The sequence below is a fragment of the Rutilus rutilus genome (genome assembly GCF_951802725.1).
Source record: "Rutilus rutilus genome assembly, chromosome: 24".
NCBI classification, from domain to species: domain Eukaryota; kingdom Metazoa; phylum Chordata; class Actinopteri; order Cypriniformes; family Leuciscidae; genus Rutilus; species Rutilus rutilus.
In genome coordinates, this window is record NC_140228.1 from 4,274,876 (window position 1) to 4,297,360 (window position 22,485).

Here is a 22,485-nt window from a genome sequence, read left to right on the forward strand (position 1 = left end):
TTTATATTTTTTAATATAAGTATTTAAAAATGACATTTGAAAACTCACAGTGTTGAAAAACACTGTTTTTTGACTAAGGGAATTTTTTTGCAACAAATTTACAAAAGCAATTATAATTGTGTATATTTGTATCAATGTTATATTAATATAACTAAGATACTATTTTACTTTTTATTAATTTTTTGAATTCGTTTTTTTTTTTACATTTTCCATTTGTATTTTAGTAAATTTTTTATGGCTTTTTTGTGTTTGTGTCATTTTTATGAGATAAATATGCAGATATAGCTTTTATTTCAGTTTTAGTTATGTTAGTACATCAAGTTGAATGACTTGTTTGAGTCAAGTTGAAAACTTAATGAAAATGAGTAATGTTGCTTAGGTAATAAATATAATAAATATATTTTTCATTTTAGTTAATGTTTACTTTATTTCAAGTAACACATTTTTTATGGTTTTAGATGGGGTCTTGTAGTTTTACAAGTCAACTATAATAACCCTGATTTGCATGTACTAACTTTTGCGCTGGCTGGTATGACTCTGTCCTCTTTAGAGATGGATTCTGTCCAGTTGTTCCACTGACCAGGGCCCTCCTTATGGAAATAATAATCATAGACGGTGCCTGTGTGGAGAACAGAACAAACAATGTTATTGTATATGACTCTTGATTGGTGTCAACCAATTAATAATGTTATTCGCATCAATCTCAGCTCTCTTTTTAACTTTTGTTTTTTATACCGGAAAATATGCCTTTAAACATTAAAATATCTTCTTTTCGAGTTAAGAATCTGCAGGGACTATGAGAAAATATTTATATTCAATCACAACTATATTGTTATATTTCTGAGGTTTCCATGACTGCAGGAACCGTGTAATTAAATAGTAAACCAAAAACATCATGTGGACCTCTCTCTGGGAAAACATTGCTTTTGTTGAGTTTCACACTCTGGGGTCGTGGGTGATCGGTGATTGTGCCCATGACAAGGTTTCGGTAGAAGGTGTCAAACTTTATCCTGCTGTTGCCGTTGATGGTTCCTCCCAGACTCCACACCACAGCGAAGAGGAACAGAGCCTGCAGCCACAGCGTCACCTGCTGACTCGTCATAGATTCTGCTCCTTCCTTTCCTGACTGGAAAATCTCGTCTGCACAAATAAACATACTCCTCAAATCAGATGTGACATGAATAAACAGATTGAAAAAGCTTAAAACATATGTATAATGTACATATTTGTGTGTGTGTGTGTGTGTGTGTGTGTGTGTGTGTGTACCCAGTAGGCAGGTATACAGGCGCATCAGGCTATAGGCCAGGTGAATGGGTGACGTCTGGACTAAGAATCCACACTCATGGTATATAAAGTCCAAACAAGGCTGAACCAGCCAGTCAAAGAGTTCAGAAATCTTCAACAAAACACACACAATGGCATTCAGAAATGTTCAAAAGCATTCATTATAACATGTGCACGAGTGTCTTTCTCACCAGTGTTCTGTGTTCATCTTCCAGGCTCTCAGGTAATGTGTTCATGTAGGAGTCTCTCAGAGGAGTCCAGCCCAACTGATGCGGCTCCATATAGATCATTCCGCACCTAAACACAACGCATACACTCTTTAAAAGCCATCAAACATGTCGAAGCAAAACAACTTGGGTGGAAAAGTACATTTTATGCACCCATATGATGCATATTACATATTCACAAAATATGGTAATCATGAGAATCTGAATTATAAACGTATTAATATTTAGAATAAATAATTAAAAATACTGAAACAAAATCAAGAAAAAAGATTATGTACTAAACCTCTTTTTAATGAGAAAATTAACCACTATATGAGATTATAATCAATGTTATTATATAGAATTATGCAATTATTAACATTTTAAGTGTACAGTTTGTGAGATTTATCATGAAATATTCAGACATACATCACCATTAAAATGTTTGGGGTTAGCACGATTTTTAAATGTTTTTGAAAAAGTCTCTTCTGCTGCATTTAATTGATCTACAATACAATAAAAAACCGTAATATTGTGAAATACTGTTTACAATCTGTTTGAATATAATGTTATTTATTCCTGTGATTGAAAGCTGAATTTTCAGTATCATTACTCAAATCTTCAGTGTCACATGATCCTTCAGAAATCATTCTAATATGCTGATTTGCTGCTCAAAATGTTGAAAACAATTGTGCTGCTTCTATTGATGTACTTCTATTGATGTTCATATACTTTCATACTTCCACATGAGCATTGTATGTTGAATTAGTGTAACAGTGTGGAGCAGGAGAGTGTTTGTTGTTTACCTGCTCACAGTAGCCGGTGACGCCTGCTCCAGATCCGCAGGCTCAAAGATCAGACTCATTTTGGAACTCATCTGTATGATCTCACCACTCATCAGACACAGCTGTTCAACAGCAAAACACATCAGACACCAGCACTGAACCTGAAGCCCTTCAGATATGTTTTCTGCAACAATTAAAATGTAAATGTACCTTCTTGTTATCATCCAAAACGGTGTTCATGTTCTCAATCCAGACCGCATCAATAGGCCCGTCGAAAACGATCCACTGACGGTCGTCTGTGGTGCACTGGGCCTGTTGTCTGAATGAGGTGGCCAAAACACCGTCTGACCACTCGTGACTCACTGGATCAAAACAGCCATATAGCTGCCCCATAGTGATCGCCTTCGGATTAATGATGCGGAAATCTACCGCAAACTCTTCCATCAGCCCTTCTATATAGACAAATAACAAACACACAACATGATTACATGCTTGGATATGACTCCACATCATTTCAACAAATAGTTATTGATTTATTTTTATATGCAGATGTAAATGTATGTACACTAACAATCCCAAGTTTGGAATAATTAAGATATTTTTGTTTTTGAAAGGAGTCTATTATGCTAAGCAAGACTGCATTTATTTGATCAAATCTACAAAAGATTTTTATTACAAATAAATGCTGTTCTTTTTAACTTTCTATTCATCAAAGAATCCTGATTTTGTTTTATCACGGTTTCCACAAAAATATTAAGCAACAAAAACTGTTTCAATAATGATAATAACAATATCCATTATTAATAATTTTGCACTAATAATAATAATTGAGCAGCAAATCAGCATATTAAAATGATTTCTGAAGGATCATGTGACTGAAGTCTGCCGTAAAGATGCTGAAAATTCAGCTTTGCATCACAGGAATAAATTATATTTTTTAAATATATTCAAATAGAAAACAGTTATTTTAAATTTTAATAATATTTCACAATATTACTGTTTTTACTGTATTTTTTTACAAATAAATGCAGCCTTGGTGTGCAGAAGAGACTTATTTTAAAAACATTAAAAAAAAACATTATTCCAAACGTCTGAAAGGTAGTATACATGCACAAGAGATTGATTAAAGATAAAAAAAATAAGAAATAAAAAAACAAACTTATTATGGCCTGATTACCCTTATAAAGGTCTCCCAAAGCTCCAGCCAGAACTTTATAAGCTGAAGTTTTTCCACCCATTGGCTCGCCAACAATCATGAAGCCGTGCCTGACCAGCATCATCTCATACACCTGCACACACAATAAAACTGTTCAATTGTTTGCTTTTTTTTTATTGAACAGTTTTAGTAATAAAAACAAAGTCTGACTTGTCCCATTAACATAGAATTAGCTTATTCTTTTTGCAACAACTTCAAACAGGAACACCCAATCAAATTTTTGAGTTAACATTTAATTTAATAATGGTTTTGCATGAACCCATAAAAATAAATTTTTAGCTGGATCAGTGCTCATATATAAACTACTTTCTAAATGTTTGAATCTCAAGGCAGAATTTGTAGGGGGGGGGAATGAATGAGTATAAAGACTTGACAGATAAATGTTCATTGAATGATTAGATTTTGTACTTGTATAATTTTGCTGATGAACCACGGTACAGGCTGCAGTTTCATCCTGGCGATGTTGTCGTCCAAAGCTTTTAACAGTAAATCATAATCTGGTTTGGGCAGAACCACTCCAGGAAACAAATCAGTGATGATTCCCTAAAACACACACAAACACACCATCATTAACCACACGCGAACTCATTCAAAATGAATATGCAATTTACATTCACACACCTGAAACAGTGGTAAATCCTGCGCGAGGAACTTGGCCATGTTGACATCCATGAGAGCTCTAAGCAGCAAAACGCTCTCGTCTTCCTCTGGGTATTTGAGTTTCAGGTTTCCCGCTGCAGTCAGGACTGATTTCACTGCACGCATCCCGTAATCGTAGTGCGCTTGAGACGAGAGCTGCTCCGAGCACAAGCGATACGTCGCCACAATCTTCTGAGCCAAGCTGGAAAACACAAAACCAGGAAGTAAAACAACTGGAACTTTAAATAATAGTACCCACCAAACTAAAAAACTGTTTAGTTTTATTGTCTGTTTGGACCTGACTTTACCTCCGGGATGCTGTGAATCCCATTGAATAAAGTGATATCTCTCCAATCAGTCCATAATCCGGAACCATCATTGCAACTGTGCGGAACAAAGCCTACAAACATACAAATATAGACACAAAACATGGAGAAAATATAATGACTTGACCCATTTTTTTATTGAAATTAATTTAACCCCGTAAAGCTCTAGTTTATCTCAAAGTGTTACAAATGGAGCCAAACAACAAGAAAATTACAAGATGGAAACCTGAAAATGAACATCCTACAAGTGATAATTAAGTATTTGGTGTGTTAATTAAAGGGATAGTTCACCCAAAAAATGAAAATTCTATCATTGTTTACTCACCCTCAAGTTGTTCCAAACCTGTAAGAGTTTCTTTGTTCTGCTGAACACAAAGGAAGATATTTGGAAGAATGTTTGTAACCAAACAGATCTCGGTCCCCATTGACTACCATAGTATATTTTTTTCCTACTATGGAAGTCAATGGGGACTGAGATCTGTTGATTACAAACATTCTTCCAAATATCTTCCTTTGTGTTCAGCAGAACAAAGAAACTCATACAGGTTTGGAACAACTTGAGGGTGAGTAAATGATGACAGAATTTTCATTTTTGGGTGAACTATCCCTTTAAAGGGATAGTTCACTTTGAAATTAAATTTTGGTATGTTTTAGCTTACCTCAAAGGCATCCAAGATGTAGGTGTCTTTGTTTCCGCAGTAGTTTCAATTTTGATATTTTTAGGTCAAACCGTTCTTGTCTGTCAGTCATATAATGCAGGTCTATGGTCACTATCTCAAAGAGCATGCACAGTGAAGTCCAAATTAAACAATCCCCCATCGTAAGTACACATTGTAAGACACGAAACGAGCGGTTTGTGTGAGAAAACGAACAGTATTTATATCGTTTTTACCTCTTGCACACATCCGAGATCACGTCCGGCGCTTGCGCAGACTAAGCCAGAACGCGCGCACACGTCACACACCAGGAAGCGCGCGCACCCTCAGATCACTTGGACGTGGTTGTGTAGAGGTAAAAACGATATAAATACTGTTCGTTTTCTCACACAAACCGCTCGTTTCGTGTCTTAGGCCATCAATGTGTACTTACGATGGGGAATTGTTTAATTTGGACTTCACTGTGCATGCTCTTTGAGATAGTGACCATAGACCTGCATTATATGACTGACAGACAAGAACATTTTGACCTAAAAAAATCAAAATTGAAACTACTGCAGAAACAAAGACACCTACATCTTGGATGCCCTTGAGGTAAGCTAAAACATACCAAAATTTAATTTCAAAGTGAACTATCCCTTTAAGTATTTCTCTGTAAATAAGTATGAGCGTGTTTGTTTTTGGTTACTTTCAGGTTATCGGGTAGTTCAGCTCTGCCTGCGTATCCTGGGTTCATGGTGATAAACACACAGCAGGTTGGGTTGAGAGAGAGCTCGGTTCCTTCAAACATAAATGTCTTCATGTCTCGCATTATGGCTTGCTGAATACTCAAAATCTGCTGAGCGACCACAGACAACACCTCCACCTGAAAGAGAGTGACAAACACAGAGAGACAAGCTGATAGGCAAACAGATAAGAGTTAACATGCTATTTGTTTAAAGGGGTGGTATAATGACCTTTTAACAAGATGTAAAATATGTCTTTGATGTCCCCAGAGTGTGTATGTGAAGTTTTAGCTCAAAATGCCCCACAGATATTTTTATATAGCATGTTAAAGTTGTCATTTTTTGTGGGTGAGCAAAAACACAGCTTTGTGTCTGTTCCTTTAAATGCAAATGAGCTGCTGCTCCCGGCACAGAGGGCGGAGCTACAACAGTTTGCACTCACACATGCACTGGAAATTTCAAAAACTTTTAGCCTTTTATTTTCAAACCGAAGTCAGAAAGATGGCGAGACTCAAGAAGAAGTGACAACATGTAGACAACATTTCTGAATGGTTAGTAGGTGAATTTGTGTAGCTTATGTGTAGTTATCTTCTAGTCATTGATTAGCATATTCTGTCTTGCTAATCTATAAATCTCGTTCCCGGGGGCGGGTTTATGTAAATTCTAGGGTTGGTGATGTCACTAACCCGGGAGGAATGTCGTGTAGTCTCTACCAGCCATTTGTTGTAGTCCTTAAATATCTCCCTTTGCTTTGAACTTTGAGCACTGTAATTTTGCAGATGTTGTTTATGCTCAAACAGCAACATTACACACTAACTAAAGTTAGAAAAGTGAAATCATATTCAACCATCCCTTTAATTTGTTATTCAGCAGTCACATTACCACTCTTTCCGATAATCTGTGGTGAAGCTATGGTGTTTTACTCTGCAGTACTGACCTCTATACGGTTGAACTCGTCGAAACATGCCCACGCTCCAGACTGTGCCAGACCCTTGAAAAACTTACTCATCGCTTTGTAGTCCAGACCATCAGAACAGTTGAACACCACACACTAAACACACATTTACACATTTGTCACTTACATACAATAACATTAACAATAGTAATCAGAGATTAAACTGAAATAGTAGCTTTATATACGCCGTAAAATCCTTTTGAGCACCTGTTTGGCGAGCGCTTTGGCCAGATCTTTAGTCGTCTCTGTTTTTCCAGTTCCCGCAGGACCCTCTGGAGCTCCGCCCAGATTCAGCTTCAAAGCGCCCATCAGAGTCCTGAGGACCAATCAGCATTCAGCATAACAGACGTAACATAACTCAAAACTCCACAGCTAAGCCCGGATCATTAAAGAGCTCAACACTAGGAATAAAATGAAATATTATCAAAATGTTTTAGTGTGTGTTTATGTGAGTGCACCTGTAGCAGCGATCAGTTAGTGGTGTTATGACCAGGCGGGGTGAATTGCCGAGATATTCGTATCCATATCTGATCACAGTGGTGATCATCCTCAACATGACCTCCCCGTCTTCCCAGAAATACCGCAACTGGGAAATCCACTGGAAATCATTCAGAGATGAAACGCCATCCTGAGCCAGCTTGCACACAACATCACGTGCTGCGTGGAACAAAGAGGCAAAAGTCATGAACTATATTAGACATCAGAGACTACACCTACGGAATATAGATGGGACCATTTGATGCATACTGCAAACAAATACACTACCGCTCAAAAGTTTGGAATAATTAAACAATTTTATGTTTTTGAAAGAAGTCTCTTATGCTCGCCAAGGCTGCAGAAAAATTCTGAAATAGTATTACAATTTAAAAGAATGGTTTTCTGTGTGAATATATTTTAAAATGTAATTTATTCCTGTGATCAAAGAATTTTAAAATTCTTCCCAAAGAAAATCCAGAATTTTCAGCATCATTACTCCAGTCTTCAGTGTCACATGATCCTTCAGAAATCATTCTAATATGATGATTTGCTGCTCAAGAAACATTTCTGATTATTATCAATGTTCGAAAAACGTTTTTGCTGCTTTATATTTTTGTGGAAACCATGACACACTACCATTCAAAACTTTGGAGCAAGTAAATAACAATAATATTCTTTTATTCAGCTAGGACGCATTAAGTTGATCAAAAGCGACAGGAGAGACATTATAATGTTACAAAAGATTTCTATTTCAAATAAGTGCTGTTCATTGAACTGGCCATGATGAAAATGGCATTTACCATGAACATCAATGACGATAAGAGCACCCAGAGTCATCCTGGCCCCACCTGGCAACTTCCCTCTTACCAGCTCGACTATATCAGCGATCTGAGCATTACTCTGCTCAACGTAAGCCTGAAACACATGCATAACAGAAATTTCACCAAAGAAAAGACCAGCAGCACTTAAGGGGATACCTCACTGATTAGCATTAAGCTTTGTATCAGTAGAAACCCGGTAGTATTTTCGAATGACCGTGCTTCCCTCCCTCATGTCCCCCTGAGACTGAGACGAGAGATTTCTGTATTGTGTATCAGGAAAAAAACCTCAGATGACGCAAAAAACGTCATTTAGCGCCATCTGAGGCTTTTTTGTCCAGAGGCGAGAGACTACAGCCAGTAGGAGGAGCTCGTCCCGCATGTGTTCAGCCCGCCCATAGGGGGATCTCACGATAAAACGCCGTCTTTTCAGTTTCGAAGCGACTAGTAGCCTAGCTGTATCATTTCTGCCGATACTGCCCTCTGTAACCGGTAGGCGTGGCTTGTGAAGCAAGTGCATTCTGGGAGTTGTTGTCTTTCATCCACATGAGCCAAAAATACATTTTCTGGCTTTTCTCAGTCTAGAAGGCACCGACTTCTAAAATAATGTCACATTTCTACTACATAAATGACCCAATTTAAATACACATTCATCTTTCCAGCGGTGAAATATCCCTTTAATCAAATCTGCTCTGAATGTGTTTGTGTGCGTGTGCTCACAGGAAGTGTGTTGTTCTGTATAGCATCAGATACTTCACTGGTCCAGAATATGCAGGACGCACAGATCACGACCTGACCGGGCCACAGCAGCACCCACTTCTTCCTAGGCATCTGAAACATGCAAAATCAAACACACATGATGCGCTGATCATATTCTACATGTTTATAAGTCTTTGTGTGTGTCTATACCTCCGAGTACTGTTCCATTCCTTGCTTTATGACGTCTCTGATGCTCATCAGCATCGTGTTTTCAACCTGCAGAAGCCACTTCTCAACCATTCCCTAAAATTCACAGGAAACATATTACACATTTGCACAAGCAAGGAAATCTCATGAAACTTTACATGAAAAGCTTATATATTATTCCAAAATCAAAAGAAAGAAATAAGAATTGTATTTTACATAAAGAAAAGAAAAAATTCACCCCTTTTATTTGTCTCTCTGTCTGTACCTTGGCTTTAGCAGGGTAGATGGTTTCTATAAAGGGGACGATCTCTTTCTCTGAGCTGATCATTCCCGTGATCTCCAGGTCAGGGGTGAATTCGAGTTTAGCGATGCCCTCAAAACACTTCTTAAGATGAGGCTGAACACGCAGTGGATCCTTCGTCTCAGACAAGATCTCCAACATCTCATCATTAGATAAGAAGAAAAACCTATCCAGTGAGAAATAAAGAGTATGAGAGAGGTGACTTATTTATAGTGACTCTGAACATTAAACTGAGATACCTGAGGGTGTTTTAACATCTTTAAGAGGTAGATCTGCATGTTTAATCTCACCGAGGGAAGAAGAGTCTCTTTGTTTCCAGGTATGAGTTCAGACCCTGCTGTATTTCCTCCAGAAAGGTGTTGGACTCCTGAAGGCGACCCAGCATGTTAGGCTGCTCTGTGGCCACCAATACATGTGTGTCCTTTAACTGTTAAAAAATAGAAAAAAACACATGGCATGCTCAATAATGTACACTACCGGTCAAAAGGTTATAATAATTATGATTTTTTTTTAAGAAGTTCTTTATGCTCACCAAGACTCCATTTATTTAATAAAAAAATACAGTAAAAACAGCAATATTGTGAAATATTATTGTTTGTTTTCTATTTGAATATATTTAAAATATAATTTATTCCTGTGATCAAAGCTGAATTTTCAGCATCATTACTCCAGTCTTCAGTGTCACACGATCCTTCAGAAATCATTCTAATATGCCGATTTGCTTCTCAGTTATTATCTCATTAACCCTTGAGAGCTGTTGGAATGACAGTTTTTACTACATATTAAAACTATGGATTTGGATGTGGACATCTTCGTGTGCTCTTTACTTGCTATTATTAAACCTAATGGTTGTCAGATATTGGTGCTGGTCATTAGCTTTATGTACCGTACAGTCGTATACAGTTACGGTAATAACAAATGCAATCACACACACCGCTTCAGCGACAATGTTTTTCCAGTAACTGTCTACGATGGCAAACTTGCGTCCATTCTCCGGCATCTGGGCGATGATGTCCTCGGAGCTGAAGATGGGCTCGAGATACATCCACATGCTTTGACACTGCAACATCGCATCCAATATATCCTGCATGCACTGCAACTTCTCCTCCCATGTCTAATGAGAGAGAAAGAACTATTTATCAAAAAAGGTCAAGGGTCTTATTATTATTTTACAGGGTCATATTATTTACAGAGTCATACTGTAACACACAACTCAAAACTTCCTCCCCAGTCCACCTAGAATTATTTTCATTGAAACTAAACTAAGTTGTCATTGGCACTGTCGTTTCTCATTCCACAGAAGTCAGGTTATTTACATGTAGACTTCTTAAAGGTACAATAAATGGTCATGGAAACTTGTTTTGTGGCAAGAAATGCTTATGCTAATTCTATGCAGGTGAACGAGTCGTGAACCTTTGCGTCGGCCTCGATGGGTTTGATGAATGGAGACCCTCTCATAGTCTGAGTCTTGATGATGTGATCATCCAACAGCAGCTGAATATCATCGACCGCCGCTAAAACACTTGTACCCTTCACAAACAAATAATAATAATGTTGTTAAAATAAACAGTAGTTTAAAAATAAAAGCCAAATATTTTTTTAATAATAATCATTTTAGTTTATCAGTAGTGATTCAGCCACCGAAACTGAAATGTAAAGTTTTCATTTAGCCGAAAACCGAAACATAAAAATAAAGAATATTTTATAAAAATATAATTAATCAAATTTATTCAGTAATCAACACTGATATAAATACAGTTTATAAACTTTTAAAATGCACATAAGGCAGTTTTATATCAGCTTTTTAATGATATAACTATGTTTCTACTTCTGATTCTACGTTCAGTCATTTAAACGGTGGCTGTAATAAAAACTTGTTTTCATGACAGATTTACTCAAACATACATTAAATATTGATGAGAACAGGTTAAGTAAAATACAATGACTATGTAATATAGATCATTTATTTAACAAAACGCCACTTTCATCATGCCACATTAAAGTGTATCTTATGAAGTGTGTTTTACCGTGTCCTTGTATGGTAAAAACCCAAAGCAGAGCTCGGTCCACTCCCGTTTCATTTTCTCCAGAGACTTTTCCAGAGAGTATTCTTTACTGGCGGAAGCGCCAATTTCCTCCAGCCTGCAGACACACAGAGACACGACTCATAAAAGAGTGATCCTGACTAATTCCGATTGCATCAAGCAACATGGTTTCACATTAAAGATAATTTTTAAATGTCAAAGGTAAGCCTTACTGGTCAGAATATTTCGACAATCCGAGCTCCACCATCTTGATGAGTGGCGTGTCCTCGTCTGGTTTAACATCAAATCCCACTGTATTACTTATCTGATATCAGCCCCAAAAAATACAAATAATTCACATCCATCAAACAGTGAGGAAATGCAACAATAATGGTAAATAAACAGTCAGAAAAAATAATACATATCCAACATAATTTACATTTTTAAAACAGTAGTTTGGCTATTAAAGCTATTTATTGTCATAAAGCAGAATTTAACTAAATACATGAACTGTTCAAAGGAATTAAATGATTCAATGTCAAAAAATGTCCCTTTGAACATCTGTGAGATTCACTAATAAATAAAGCGTTACGTATACTACTGTCGTACCATCTCCCAGTGTCTGTCCTTCAGGCCTGGATTGCAGATAGTTGTCAAAATAGGCAGGTGTTGTTTGAATTTGTCAATCTTTTTCTTGAAGTTCTCCGTGACACGTGCGGGAGCCGTCCGCGCTGAGAACGTCTTTGCAAGTTTATACATGGTGCGCCACATGTTTGCTAACTCCTCTGACACCGTTTCTGCGTTCATGTTTCGGAATGGACCTCGAGAGCAAACACAGAAGACTTATGAAACACACACACACACAATAATAAACATATACAGTCACATGCCAAACTGATTTAGATGCTTAATATATATCTTTGAGGTCCAGGAACAGTTGAGACTCGATAGGAAAAACAACAAGTTGAGAGTGAAAAACAACATCATCGACAGGACAAATGGATGTCTTTCTTTATTATACAAATGTTTGTCCAATCAGATAATAATTAATAATTCCAACAGGAAATATGACAGCATGTGTTTTACCATTCATCCACACATCAGATTTGGTCAGAAAATCAAGACCCGTGATCCACAGCTGGTCGTACGGCTGTTTCTTGGCCATTATTGTTTGTAAGATGGGAAACTGACTCTGTTCTTTGTCCAGAAAACTCTCTTCTTTATTAATCCCCTGAAATAAACACACATTTTTACATTTCTTTCTCTTGTCTTGACTCATCTCCCATTTTTTTATTTTTTTATTTATGTTTTATCTGCATTGCATTTGACAGGGGGTAGCTCTTGGAAAAGAGTGACAATATCAAACACAAACCTCTATCTCTTTGACAATGGCTTCCATCCTGATGCTGATCTTATTGAGTTTCTCCACATTGTTCTTATTCTCATCCAAAGTCATCTTTTCTTTCATCTTAAAGATGTCCACCTCTTTGTCCAGACCCTTCAGCGTCTCCTCTAACTTCCCTATTCTGAGGATGAAACGTATGATAACGGCATGGTTTGTTTAAGCTGTGTAGGATGTGTGTGTGTGTGTGTGTGTGTGTGTGTGTGTGTGTGTGTGTGTGTGTGTGTGTGTGTGTGTGTGTGTGTCCTTGTTTAAGCACCTTTTCATCAGATTGATCTCAGCCTGATCTTTCTGATTGTTCAGTTTATCCTTACTGAATTTAATCGATGACAGAATCTGCTCAGGCCAGTGGATCACAGTGCTGAACAACTTCATATCCTCCACTGTGAAGAAAGAAAGACTTAAGGAGTAAAAAAAAAAAAAAAAGACCCAGACTGCCCCAAATGCAGAAGGCAAACACACACTGAGAGATTGTGAGTGAAAAGCGGGTTGAAATATTAGTAAAACTGTAATTGAGTAGTAAGTATTTACATGCACACATTACGCAGAGGAAGTTTACCGGGTAGGGTGGCATAGTCGAGTAGGAAGTCAAGTCTCTTGATGGCTTCCTCAATCTCAAGGCGGAGTCTGTGTACGGTGACTTCACTTGTGTGTTTCAGGTACTGGTTTAACTCCACCAGCTCCTCTGTGTTACTCAGCTTGCCCGTGATTCTGTCCGTAATCTCATCGTAACGACGGCAGATACTATTGTAGAATAATAAATGCTATATGCTATAAACGGTATATGGTATTATATAATACCTCAAACAAACAATATGTGAAAATAGCTAATGAAACTGCTAACAATCTCATTCCGTTTAAATAATGCGATATGTTTTTGAAGGCAACAGGAAGTTTAATAAGAAAAATAATGAAATATTAAAATTGAGGCAAGTCACAACTCACAGGTAAAACTATTGTTTTTTCAGGCATTGGCCAATTTTGATATTTTGAGATATTCTCCTTCCATAACTTGTCTTATTCAGACTACTGGAAAGAAAACATCCGAAATACACATTTAAGTGTTTATTTTATTACACTTCATCTATTTGCGTCTGTAGATTTTTAATTATATTATATAGCTTTAAAGGCCATTTTCTTAAAATGAGTTTATTCTCAGTCAGAAATCTCACTTTAGAAGCAACACACCAAACTTTACGGTTCAACTTCTATCTATATTCTGAAGGGTTTTACAGAGGGGTTCGTTCATATATCATTTGACTCATTTAGGGCTGTGAAACGATTAATCGCGATTAATCGCATCCAAAAGAAAAGTTTGTGTTTACATAATATATGTGTGTGTACTGTGCATAATTACTGAATATATATATATATAAATACACACACATGCATGTATATATTTAAGAAATATTTGCTTAAATATACTGTATATATATATATATATATATAAAATTTGTGTTATATATAAATATAAATATTTTATATATAAATAACACATTTTTCTTAAATATATACATATTTGTGCATGTGTGTGTATTTATATATACAAAATAATTATGCACAGTACACACACATATATTATGTAAACACAAACTTTTCTTTTGGATGCGATTAATCGCGATTAATCGTTTCACAGCCCTAATTTATATTACACTTTATTTCTTAAAACATGGTGATAATGTATTTCTGGCTGTTGACAGTATATTCTGAGTGATAAAAATAATTATCCACAATCCCCTCTGTAAAACCAAAACGAAACGAGAATAGTGAAGAACATTTCAGACTGTTTCCACCCACCTCTTGTTGAGTTCTCGGTTCTCCTCCATCACAAACGTGGTAAGAAGATCTATGAGATGCTCTGCCTTGTCGCACAGATCTTGGTTCAGGTTCACCGCATCCAGACAGAACAGGGACAGAGGGACCGTCACATGCAGTGATGCGATCTCCTTCCACACGTCCTGCACACCTGTGATTTTCTACAGGTCACAAAGTAGAAATATCTTGCTTTACAAGGAAGCATTTCACCCTTGTGTTGTCTATAAGGCTGCAATGCACACACTAGAAAAGTTACCTTAGTAAAGCCCTGCAGTGAGTGCTTGGTTTTAAGGAAGTTCAGTATGTCTTGACGGTCCAGTGAATCAGTGTACCTCTTATACACATCCAGATACCTACACAAGCACAGACAAACTACAGTGTGAATCAATCTTAATTTGAAGCTTTTCTACTAGAAAACATGCTCTCCGAATGATAGCGGACCTCTGGGGCCCAACGGTGTTCCTCTGGAAGATCTCTCTCGCTCGGTTCATGATGTCGGTCACCAGCGACTCGTCGGGTCTCACTGAGAGCAACATTAATGTTTCTCCGAACTCTGGGAAAAGTTGACCTTCCACCTGTAAGAAAAGATCACTCATTTGGATTTCTGGTTTAAAAATGATGGTTTAAAGTATGTACTAAGTTTAATTGTTTTCTGCCTTACACAGCTTCATTAAAAGGGATAGTTAAACCAAAAATGAAAATTAACTCATCAAGATGAATAAAAACATGACATGAAATACAACTCCTAGAAATCCCCAAAAAAGTGTCTTCACTCTTTCTTCACTGAGTTAAATATCTCCAGACTGGAACTCCAGTTGTCAGATGACCGTTAGAATGACAGCTGACAGATGTGAACACGACATGACGGATATATTCACCTCAGAGAAAAAAGTACATGGATTGTATTTCATGTGCCGTTATTATTAATCTTGATTTCTCAAAACTTGTGTGCTAATAGAGTCTCAAGAATGTGCAGTCGAGCACAGAAGTTCAACGACAGGATTTTTGTTAAATAATGCATTAAATTTAGGTATCATACACCCCCAGAACACTTAGAATATACAGCATGTGTCACATGGGATCATTCTATGATACTTATGAATAATTTTTTAAAGGTTGATGCTTTTTACTATTCACTATGGACAAGCGTGAGCATGACATTTTTTTGTTTTTAATTCTCCTTTTGTGGTCCAAAAAAGAAAGAAAGGCATACAGCATTCAATTATACAATAACACCAAGGTGAGTAAATGATGACTTCATTTTTATTTTAATGGAAGCAATCTAGTTGTTGTTGTTAAAGTGTGTAACTTCTGCTAGATGTTCAATTTTCATTGTTTGTGTAAAATTATGACGAAGTGATTGTGTTTGTGGGCATATTCCAGGACCAAAAATAACTATTACCAATGCAAGTAAAGATTGGGAGCCACTTTGCAGACATAATATAAGTAATGCAAATGAAAGTCATACCATATAATCCTCTCTACTAAAGAAAATATACTTAAAAAATGTACACTATAGTATAACTACTATAACAATAGAAATCATCAAGGGAGTCCTCTTTTTTGTTAAATAAAAGTATATGTGTGTTTACCCGTGGTATGTTGTGGGCGCTGTTGATGATCTGTGTGAACGCTTGTTGTATGAGCTCCCAGCAGCTCTGCAGTGAAGGTTCGAATGCAATTCTGGGGTCCTCGAGTCTTAACTTCACCAGTAACACTGGACGCTGTGTGTACTGCAGCTCATTAAAACACTCCCCAAAATCATTACCATCCTGCAAAAAAACAAACAAAAAAACATACAAATTCTAACCTCAGACCTCATACTTTTGAATGGTAGTGTAAATACAGCAACAATTAGGCAAATGAACTGTACTTGGTAGAAGAAATGTTGGATTTATACTATTAAGAACTGTTTATTAATGAACGTAATTATTTATTGAAAAATTGTGTCTGTTTTTTAAAAGCCATAATAGAGTGATATTTACAGTGGTAAAATAAGTGTAAAATACACAATATACCAAATATAATAAATATACACAATAACTCTCAAAAAGCATGCATCTGCAAACAAACAGACGTGTACATATACACCCATAAAAGCAAGCACATGCTCAGTAACTAGGCTGTATAATGTGAAGACAACATCAGCAGGACACAACATATCAGTGGCTGTGGACCCTAATAACCTGACCGTAATCAGACTAGTAGCATAGTCGGAATAAAAACAGTAATGTAACCAAATTGGGCAAATCGCTGTCCCAACAGGCCTTGCTTCGGACTCAAGTTTTAGGCGCGGGAAGGGCTGTATTTACTGCTTGATAAATATGAGCATCATGACATTACCATTTATGTAAACACTATGTATGAATTCATCAATCGGAGTGATTTCATTTTGAAACAAAAGGTGTCAATGTAAACGTCGCTAGTGTCACTGGTTTCAGTACCTGATGTAGCTGGAAAAACTGCAGCAGATCCTGCAGTGATGCGACCACCAGACTGCGCAGCTGCAGTGACATCAGTGCAGCCACACAGAAGAAGAGCTTCTGGGCCTTTACCGGGGCGATGCTTGCTTTCTTCGGCACTAGTGGCAACCACGAGTCTTTAAAGGTCACGAAAAGAGAAGCACAGCTGGGCAGCCAGCTACACAACACACACACACACACACACACACCAGAGGAAACAGGTGATATGTTATATGCAACTTTTATTATTTTGCTTTAAAATTTGACCTTCATTTTTCTGCTTGGCTGTGTATCAAAATTCACTTCTTGAGTTGGTATGTTCATGATACCAGTTGACCAATTTGATTTATTTTCTGTGCTTAAGTGCAAGATATTCTCAAAATGTCTTAATCTTCAAAAGATAAAGTATTCTCATCTTATTGTATAAAAATTAAAAATTCTGTGGTAATTTGAGTGGTAAAATATGATGGGCAGAAATAAAAGTCTCACACAAACCTATAATTAAGGCTTTAGAAACTTGTAATATAGTACACCAGTCAGTCACCAACTTTACTTGTTATTGACTGATCCAGTCAGTCCATTCAGTGAAGGATACGTCAGACTGACATTTCCCACTTCCTGCAGTATATCTTCTAAACACTTCACACTGACTGTTGCTGTAGAGCCACGGACACCCTGCGTGTTAAAGCAGGTCCAGATTGCTCTTTATTTCCCCATTGTTCAAACCCTCATTCAAAACTTTAAAAGCTTGTATTGTGTGCGATTCTCTGGGTAGTTTGAGGAGACCATGGATACAGAGATGAGAACAAAGGTAGCCAAGACGAAGAGAACTATTTAAACAACAACACACTCGCTGACTGACCTTATTCAAATGTACATTTACCACAGTCCGGTAAATGTTCAGTATATCCCATGAGAGCATCAGGACATTGCTATGACTAATTGATAAAACAGACAAACATCAATAGTTTAATAGTTCATGTTACATTCTCTTATCTGTAAATGCAAATTTGTTTTGTTTAACTCCAAGTAACAGAGTAAAACTGAGTTGTTTCTGAATAAATCAAGAGTGTTTGAATGAACGACTCAAAAGAAGAGTTGTTTCACCACTAAATGAATCAGTGTTTTTGAACAAAACAGTTGAGTCAGTGATGAATGACTCACTCATAAAGACAAGTCACTTGTTTGTTATTTTAGTATCATTAATATGCTATAATAATTTTTATTAGTTTGAATAAAATTGGATTTTATTTTTATATTTTCTGTTTTAATTTCAATTTTAGTCATTTTGTTATTTTAAAAATGTCTAAAAAAGTTTTTTATTCATTTTTATGTCAGTTTTAGTCATTTTAGTACTTGAAGTTAAACTAAACAAAAATGAGAATTTAGAAATAGTTTTAGTTTTAGTGAATGATAATAAACCGGGAATGAATCAGTGTTGATGAACAAATCGGTTGAACGAATGATTCAAATGACTCACTCGTAAAGGTAAGTCATTTGTTTGTTTGTTCCTGAACTCATTGAATCAATGATTCAAATGGCTCGTAATTAGTCGCTACCTACTACAGTTTCAATGAAACCTGCAAAAACAAACACATAAAAATCTCAACCACTAACAACCAGACTAACAGTCTGTCTGGAACAAACACAGACAAGAGGAGTGATGCTGACTTTGAAAAGTCCCAGCGCTGTTGGACTGTTATATCGGCCCTTTTAGAACACTGCTCGACCAATCAGATTCAAGGAGCGGAACTAACTACTGTGCAGACCTTCTGTAGCTCCGCCCCTTTTCAGTGCTGCGCTCGTTGTCTTTTGTCTGTATTTTCACAGCGATCTTGCGTATTTATGAATGAACGGCTCGTTTTAAAATCTTCCCGGTCTACTGACATTTGTAAAGACATCTGCTTTAAAGGGGCGATGAACTGAGAAATCAAATTCACCTTGAGCTTTTGACATATAAGAAGTCATCATACTATAAGAATATCCTGTAAGTTTCAGAACTGAAAACTTCCTTGTTAGTCCAATAAAAGCTTTTATTGACACCAGGCACAGCGAACGACGGGTTTTTCAAAGTGGGATCTATGAGGTCAAAGGGTATCAAACACCGCCTCCGCAGAAGAAGATCAACGCCTACTTCAACACTGCCTGTTTAGCCCCGCCCACCGATTCAAGCATTACATGAAACTCATTATAATATGCAAAACTGTTATCCAATCATAGCAGTGGGCATTTACTTCCAAGTCTTCAATGCGGCACGCCCATAAAACCGAGCGTTTCAGGAGCTAGGCTCAAAACCAGGGTAAATAGCCTATTACTTATTCATTTTGATGTTTTTGAATGTAAAAAGCAAGCAAACGTCATAAGTTGACCTCAGACAACAATTTAAAAGCCAGTTCATGACCCCTTTAAACATTACAATCCTCATGATAACTTTCGTTAACTTTTACATTAAGTAAATCCACTTCAAAAGCGAATTACTCCTGGACAGCGATGCCATAGAAATATACAGAGCGACTGCAAAAACGGAAGTTCAAAGACAATATTCTAAAGATGGCTGCGCCCTCGTTTCTCTGGTGCATAAGGTCTATAAAGTTCTATAATTACAGCTTCCTGGATGTCCAGCTCTTCCTTTGCGTGCTCAGAGATGTAATTATAGAGCTGGATTCAGGTGACTACAGTGACAGGTTTACAGAGAACACGAGAATGAAACCTACAGATATATCATGTGTCTCCGTAAGACTTCTCAATCTGTACTGCTTCCATTACTGTCCACGGCAGGAAGTTACTTAAACCAGACCTCACAAAAAAACACAGACTTCACTTGTTCAGAACAAATATTTACACACACACAAAGTCTCTTACGTGTTAAGCAGCTCATCTCGTGTGTTTTGACACTGTCGCCGCACCAGCTCCTCAAACTCCGCTGGTAAGAGCGGAAGATCGGCTGAGAGCAGGTCGTCCAAACGCACAAACCGCAGAGACGAGAAACTACAAATGAAACACAAAAATTTTATAAATCATAAATGGGATCATAATGATTAGGACCATGATGGAGGGATCAAGAGATGGCGACCTGCTCATCCAGAGATCCTGTATGTGGAGCAGCATAGGGTTCACAGTGTAGAGGTTCTCCGTCTGCCAGCTGTAAGCTTCCTGCAAGCTCACGGACCAGGGCACTGGTGCACGAATTACACGGGACGTGAAAGGCCGGGGAACAGCAGAAATTGATAGACGCTCCCTCTCTGCTGGATCTAGCAGGATATAATCGACTGCAAAAAAAGAAAGAGATTACAATTATGAAAAATTTCAGACAACTTATTCAAAGCGCCACACAAATGTGGAAATGACATTAACAAGTAACATAAATTAGATGGCAAAAAAAAAAAAAAAAAATCAATAAATGTCAACAAATTGGGAAGGAAATCTAGTCTATATCTAGTCTTATCGCCCAGTGTAACAAAAATAAATTATGTAGCGCACCATTATTTGATTTATTTATATATATTATATATATTATACATGTGACCCTGGACCACAAAAATTGACCCAAATACATGGGTCGATTTTTTAAAATTGAGATTTATACATCACACGGAAGCTTAATAAATAAGCTTTCCATTGATGTATGTGTTTACAAATAACAATATTTGGCCGAGATACAACTATTTGAAAATCTGGAATCTGCGGGTGCAAAAAAATCTAAACATTGAGAAAAAAAATAGCCTTTAAAGTTGTCCATTTATGTTCGTGATTGTGCTGCATTCACTCACAAAAAGAAATGTTTTATATATTTACGGTAGGAAATGTACATAATATCTTCATGGAACATGATCTTTACTTAATATCCGAATTATTTTTGGCATAAAAGAAAAATCTATAATTTTGACCTATACAGTGTATTTTTGGCTATTGCCACAAATATAACCGTGCAACTTGTGACTGGTTTTGTGATCCAGGATCACACATATATATATTTATTACATGGCTTGGTTGAATTCTAATGTAGAATGCAGTGTGTTATTTCTTGATAACAGACGCTGCGAAGTATAACACACCGTTGCCATGAAAAACAGAGCGTTGCTATGGACGCAGGATTCTAAGACGGAACGGACTATTTTCTTTAGCGGAAGCAATACAATCAATAAACTCCTTTTTAAATCAATATTTTGTGTCAAATTATTGATTTATTTGGTATGTAGCCATGTAATAAGCAGGATAATGTAGAGCGAGGCGGTTGTTATAGCGAATACAACCCCTTCAGGCTGATTCAAGCTCCGCTTCGCATCAGGGTCCTGATCAGCCTGTCGGGGTTGTATTCGCTATAACAACCGCCTCGCTCTACATTATCCCTTACATATATATATTAGCACTTGTTTACTGTCATTAATATACCTGCTGAACTGTACATCATCTACTCTAGATGGTGTCGTGTGTCATACCGATGCTCTTGCGGAGGCTGAACTCATAGTCTCTCTGGACCTCCTCCAGGAGATCCTCCTGCATCCTCTGCATCTTCTGCTCATCCTCTTGGAAACGGCTGGGTACCAGCTTCAGGATAGCGCTGATCTGCTCTGGCGGGTGGGGGGCCAACATGTGGCCGTAAATACCCTCAGTGATATAGTACAAATACCTCTGAGAGAGAAAGAGAGGAGAAAGAATATAAACTGATAGATGGATGCAAGAGAACCAGTTCTTATTTAAAACCATTAAAAAATATATTTTATTTATTATCTATCTATCTATCTATATTTATATATTAGTGGTGTATTAAAATGAGGAGGCATTTTTTTATATACTGTATTGTATATCAAATGTAAATTGACTGTATGACTGTTACACTTACAGCAATTTTCAACAATTCTCTTTTGTATTTTTTGCAATAACTATTCACCTTATTTTCGAACGCGGAAGTAAATATGGGTCCAGTTTCCGGTTTTTGTGCGGCACTTCCGTTTCCTCGCTTCTCTGGGCTAACTAACGATATCGATTGCGAAGGATTATGCAGAGTTGACAGAAAAATGTTACACATGCCGTAGCAGATGAATACAACAAAGAACTAAAGCCCCGCCTCACCCAGGTCGGGTACTGGACCTGGTTGAAAACACTCATGCATCTAGCTGGCAGAGTGACAAAACTTCGCCGGCGCCTTCAGCACCGCCCTAAACACGGTCGAGCCAACGCTGGACTAAGTTAATATATCTATGGAGGTAGGCTATTTTGTCATGTCAAATGTATTAATAATGTCATCAGAATGCAACCAAAGCACATGATAGCAATAAGTAGATCATAGATGGCTATAAATAATTATAAATCATACAAAATAAATGCCATGATGACTAGATTTTATACAGGGGTTACTATAATGATTTTGTTTCTCCTTGGAGTTTTTATTCAGACTTCGTAGCCCAGCCACTTTTCTGGTATCGGGTGGTCTTCTGTAGGTCTTGTGTTCACGAAATGAAAAGAACAAACATACGGTCGTTTCTTC

At 37.1% G+C, this 22,485-nt stretch overlaps 1 protein-coding gene and 1 gene segment (V, D, J or C); both read right to left on the bottom strand.

The window, feature by feature from the left end:
• Positions 1–22,485, bottom strand: part of LOC311284461 (Ig kappa chain V-III region MOPC 63-like) — a 945,935-nt gene that overhangs the window by 101,480 nt on the left and 821,970 nt on the right.
• The window catches only part of dnah3 (dynein axonemal heavy chain 3), a gene marked incomplete at its 5' end in the record, with an annotated part of 47,182 nt that overhangs the window by 18,074 nt on the left and 6,623 nt on the right, over positions 1–22,485 (bottom strand). Inside the window, 36 exons of the mRNA XM_084398794.1 lie at positions 516–619; positions 904–1,140; positions 1,267–1,396; positions 1,476–1,581; positions 2,297–2,397; positions 2,486–2,727; positions 3,453–3,564; positions 3,900–4,034; positions 4,113–4,332; positions 4,439–4,530; positions 5,801–5,977; positions 6,775–6,888; positions 7,000–7,108; positions 7,251–7,449; positions 8,070–8,184; positions 8,808–8,918; positions 8,997–9,089; positions 9,259–9,460; positions 9,585–9,721; positions 10,229–10,408; positions 10,708–10,824; positions 11,322–11,436; positions 11,552–11,643; positions 11,928–12,139; positions 12,405–12,549; positions 12,691–12,844; positions 12,980–13,103; positions 13,280–13,464; positions 14,518–14,696; positions 14,792–14,888; positions 14,977–15,110; positions 16,128–16,307; positions 16,980–17,175; positions 19,860–19,985; positions 20,071–20,266; positions 21,437–21,629. Of these exons, the coding sequence (XP_084254920.1) occupies positions 516–619; positions 904–1,140; positions 1,267–1,396; positions 1,476–1,581; positions 2,297–2,397; positions 2,486–2,727; positions 3,453–3,564; positions 3,900–4,034; positions 4,113–4,332; positions 4,439–4,530; positions 5,801–5,977; positions 6,775–6,888; positions 7,000–7,108; positions 7,251–7,449; positions 8,070–8,184; positions 8,808–8,918; positions 8,997–9,089; positions 9,259–9,460; positions 9,585–9,721; positions 10,229–10,408; positions 10,708–10,824; positions 11,322–11,436; positions 11,552–11,643; positions 11,928–12,139; positions 12,405–12,549; positions 12,691–12,844; positions 12,980–13,103; positions 13,280–13,464; positions 14,518–14,696; positions 14,792–14,888; positions 14,977–15,110; positions 16,128–16,307; positions 16,980–17,175; positions 19,860–19,985; positions 20,071–20,266; positions 21,437–21,629 (5,361 nt within the window). The remainder of the gene's footprint in view (positions 1–515; positions 620–903; positions 1,141–1,266; positions 1,397–1,475; positions 1,582–2,296; positions 2,398–2,485; positions 2,728–3,452; positions 3,565–3,899; positions 4,035–4,112; positions 4,333–4,438; positions 4,531–5,800; positions 5,978–6,774; positions 6,889–6,999; positions 7,109–7,250; positions 7,450–8,069; positions 8,185–8,807; positions 8,919–8,996; positions 9,090–9,258; positions 9,461–9,584; positions 9,722–10,228; positions 10,409–10,707; positions 10,825–11,321; positions 11,437–11,551; positions 11,644–11,927; positions 12,140–12,404; positions 12,550–12,690; positions 12,845–12,979; positions 13,104–13,279; positions 13,465–14,517; positions 14,697–14,791; positions 14,889–14,976; positions 15,111–16,127; positions 16,308–16,979; positions 17,176–19,859; positions 19,986–20,070; positions 20,267–21,436; positions 21,630–22,485) is intronic.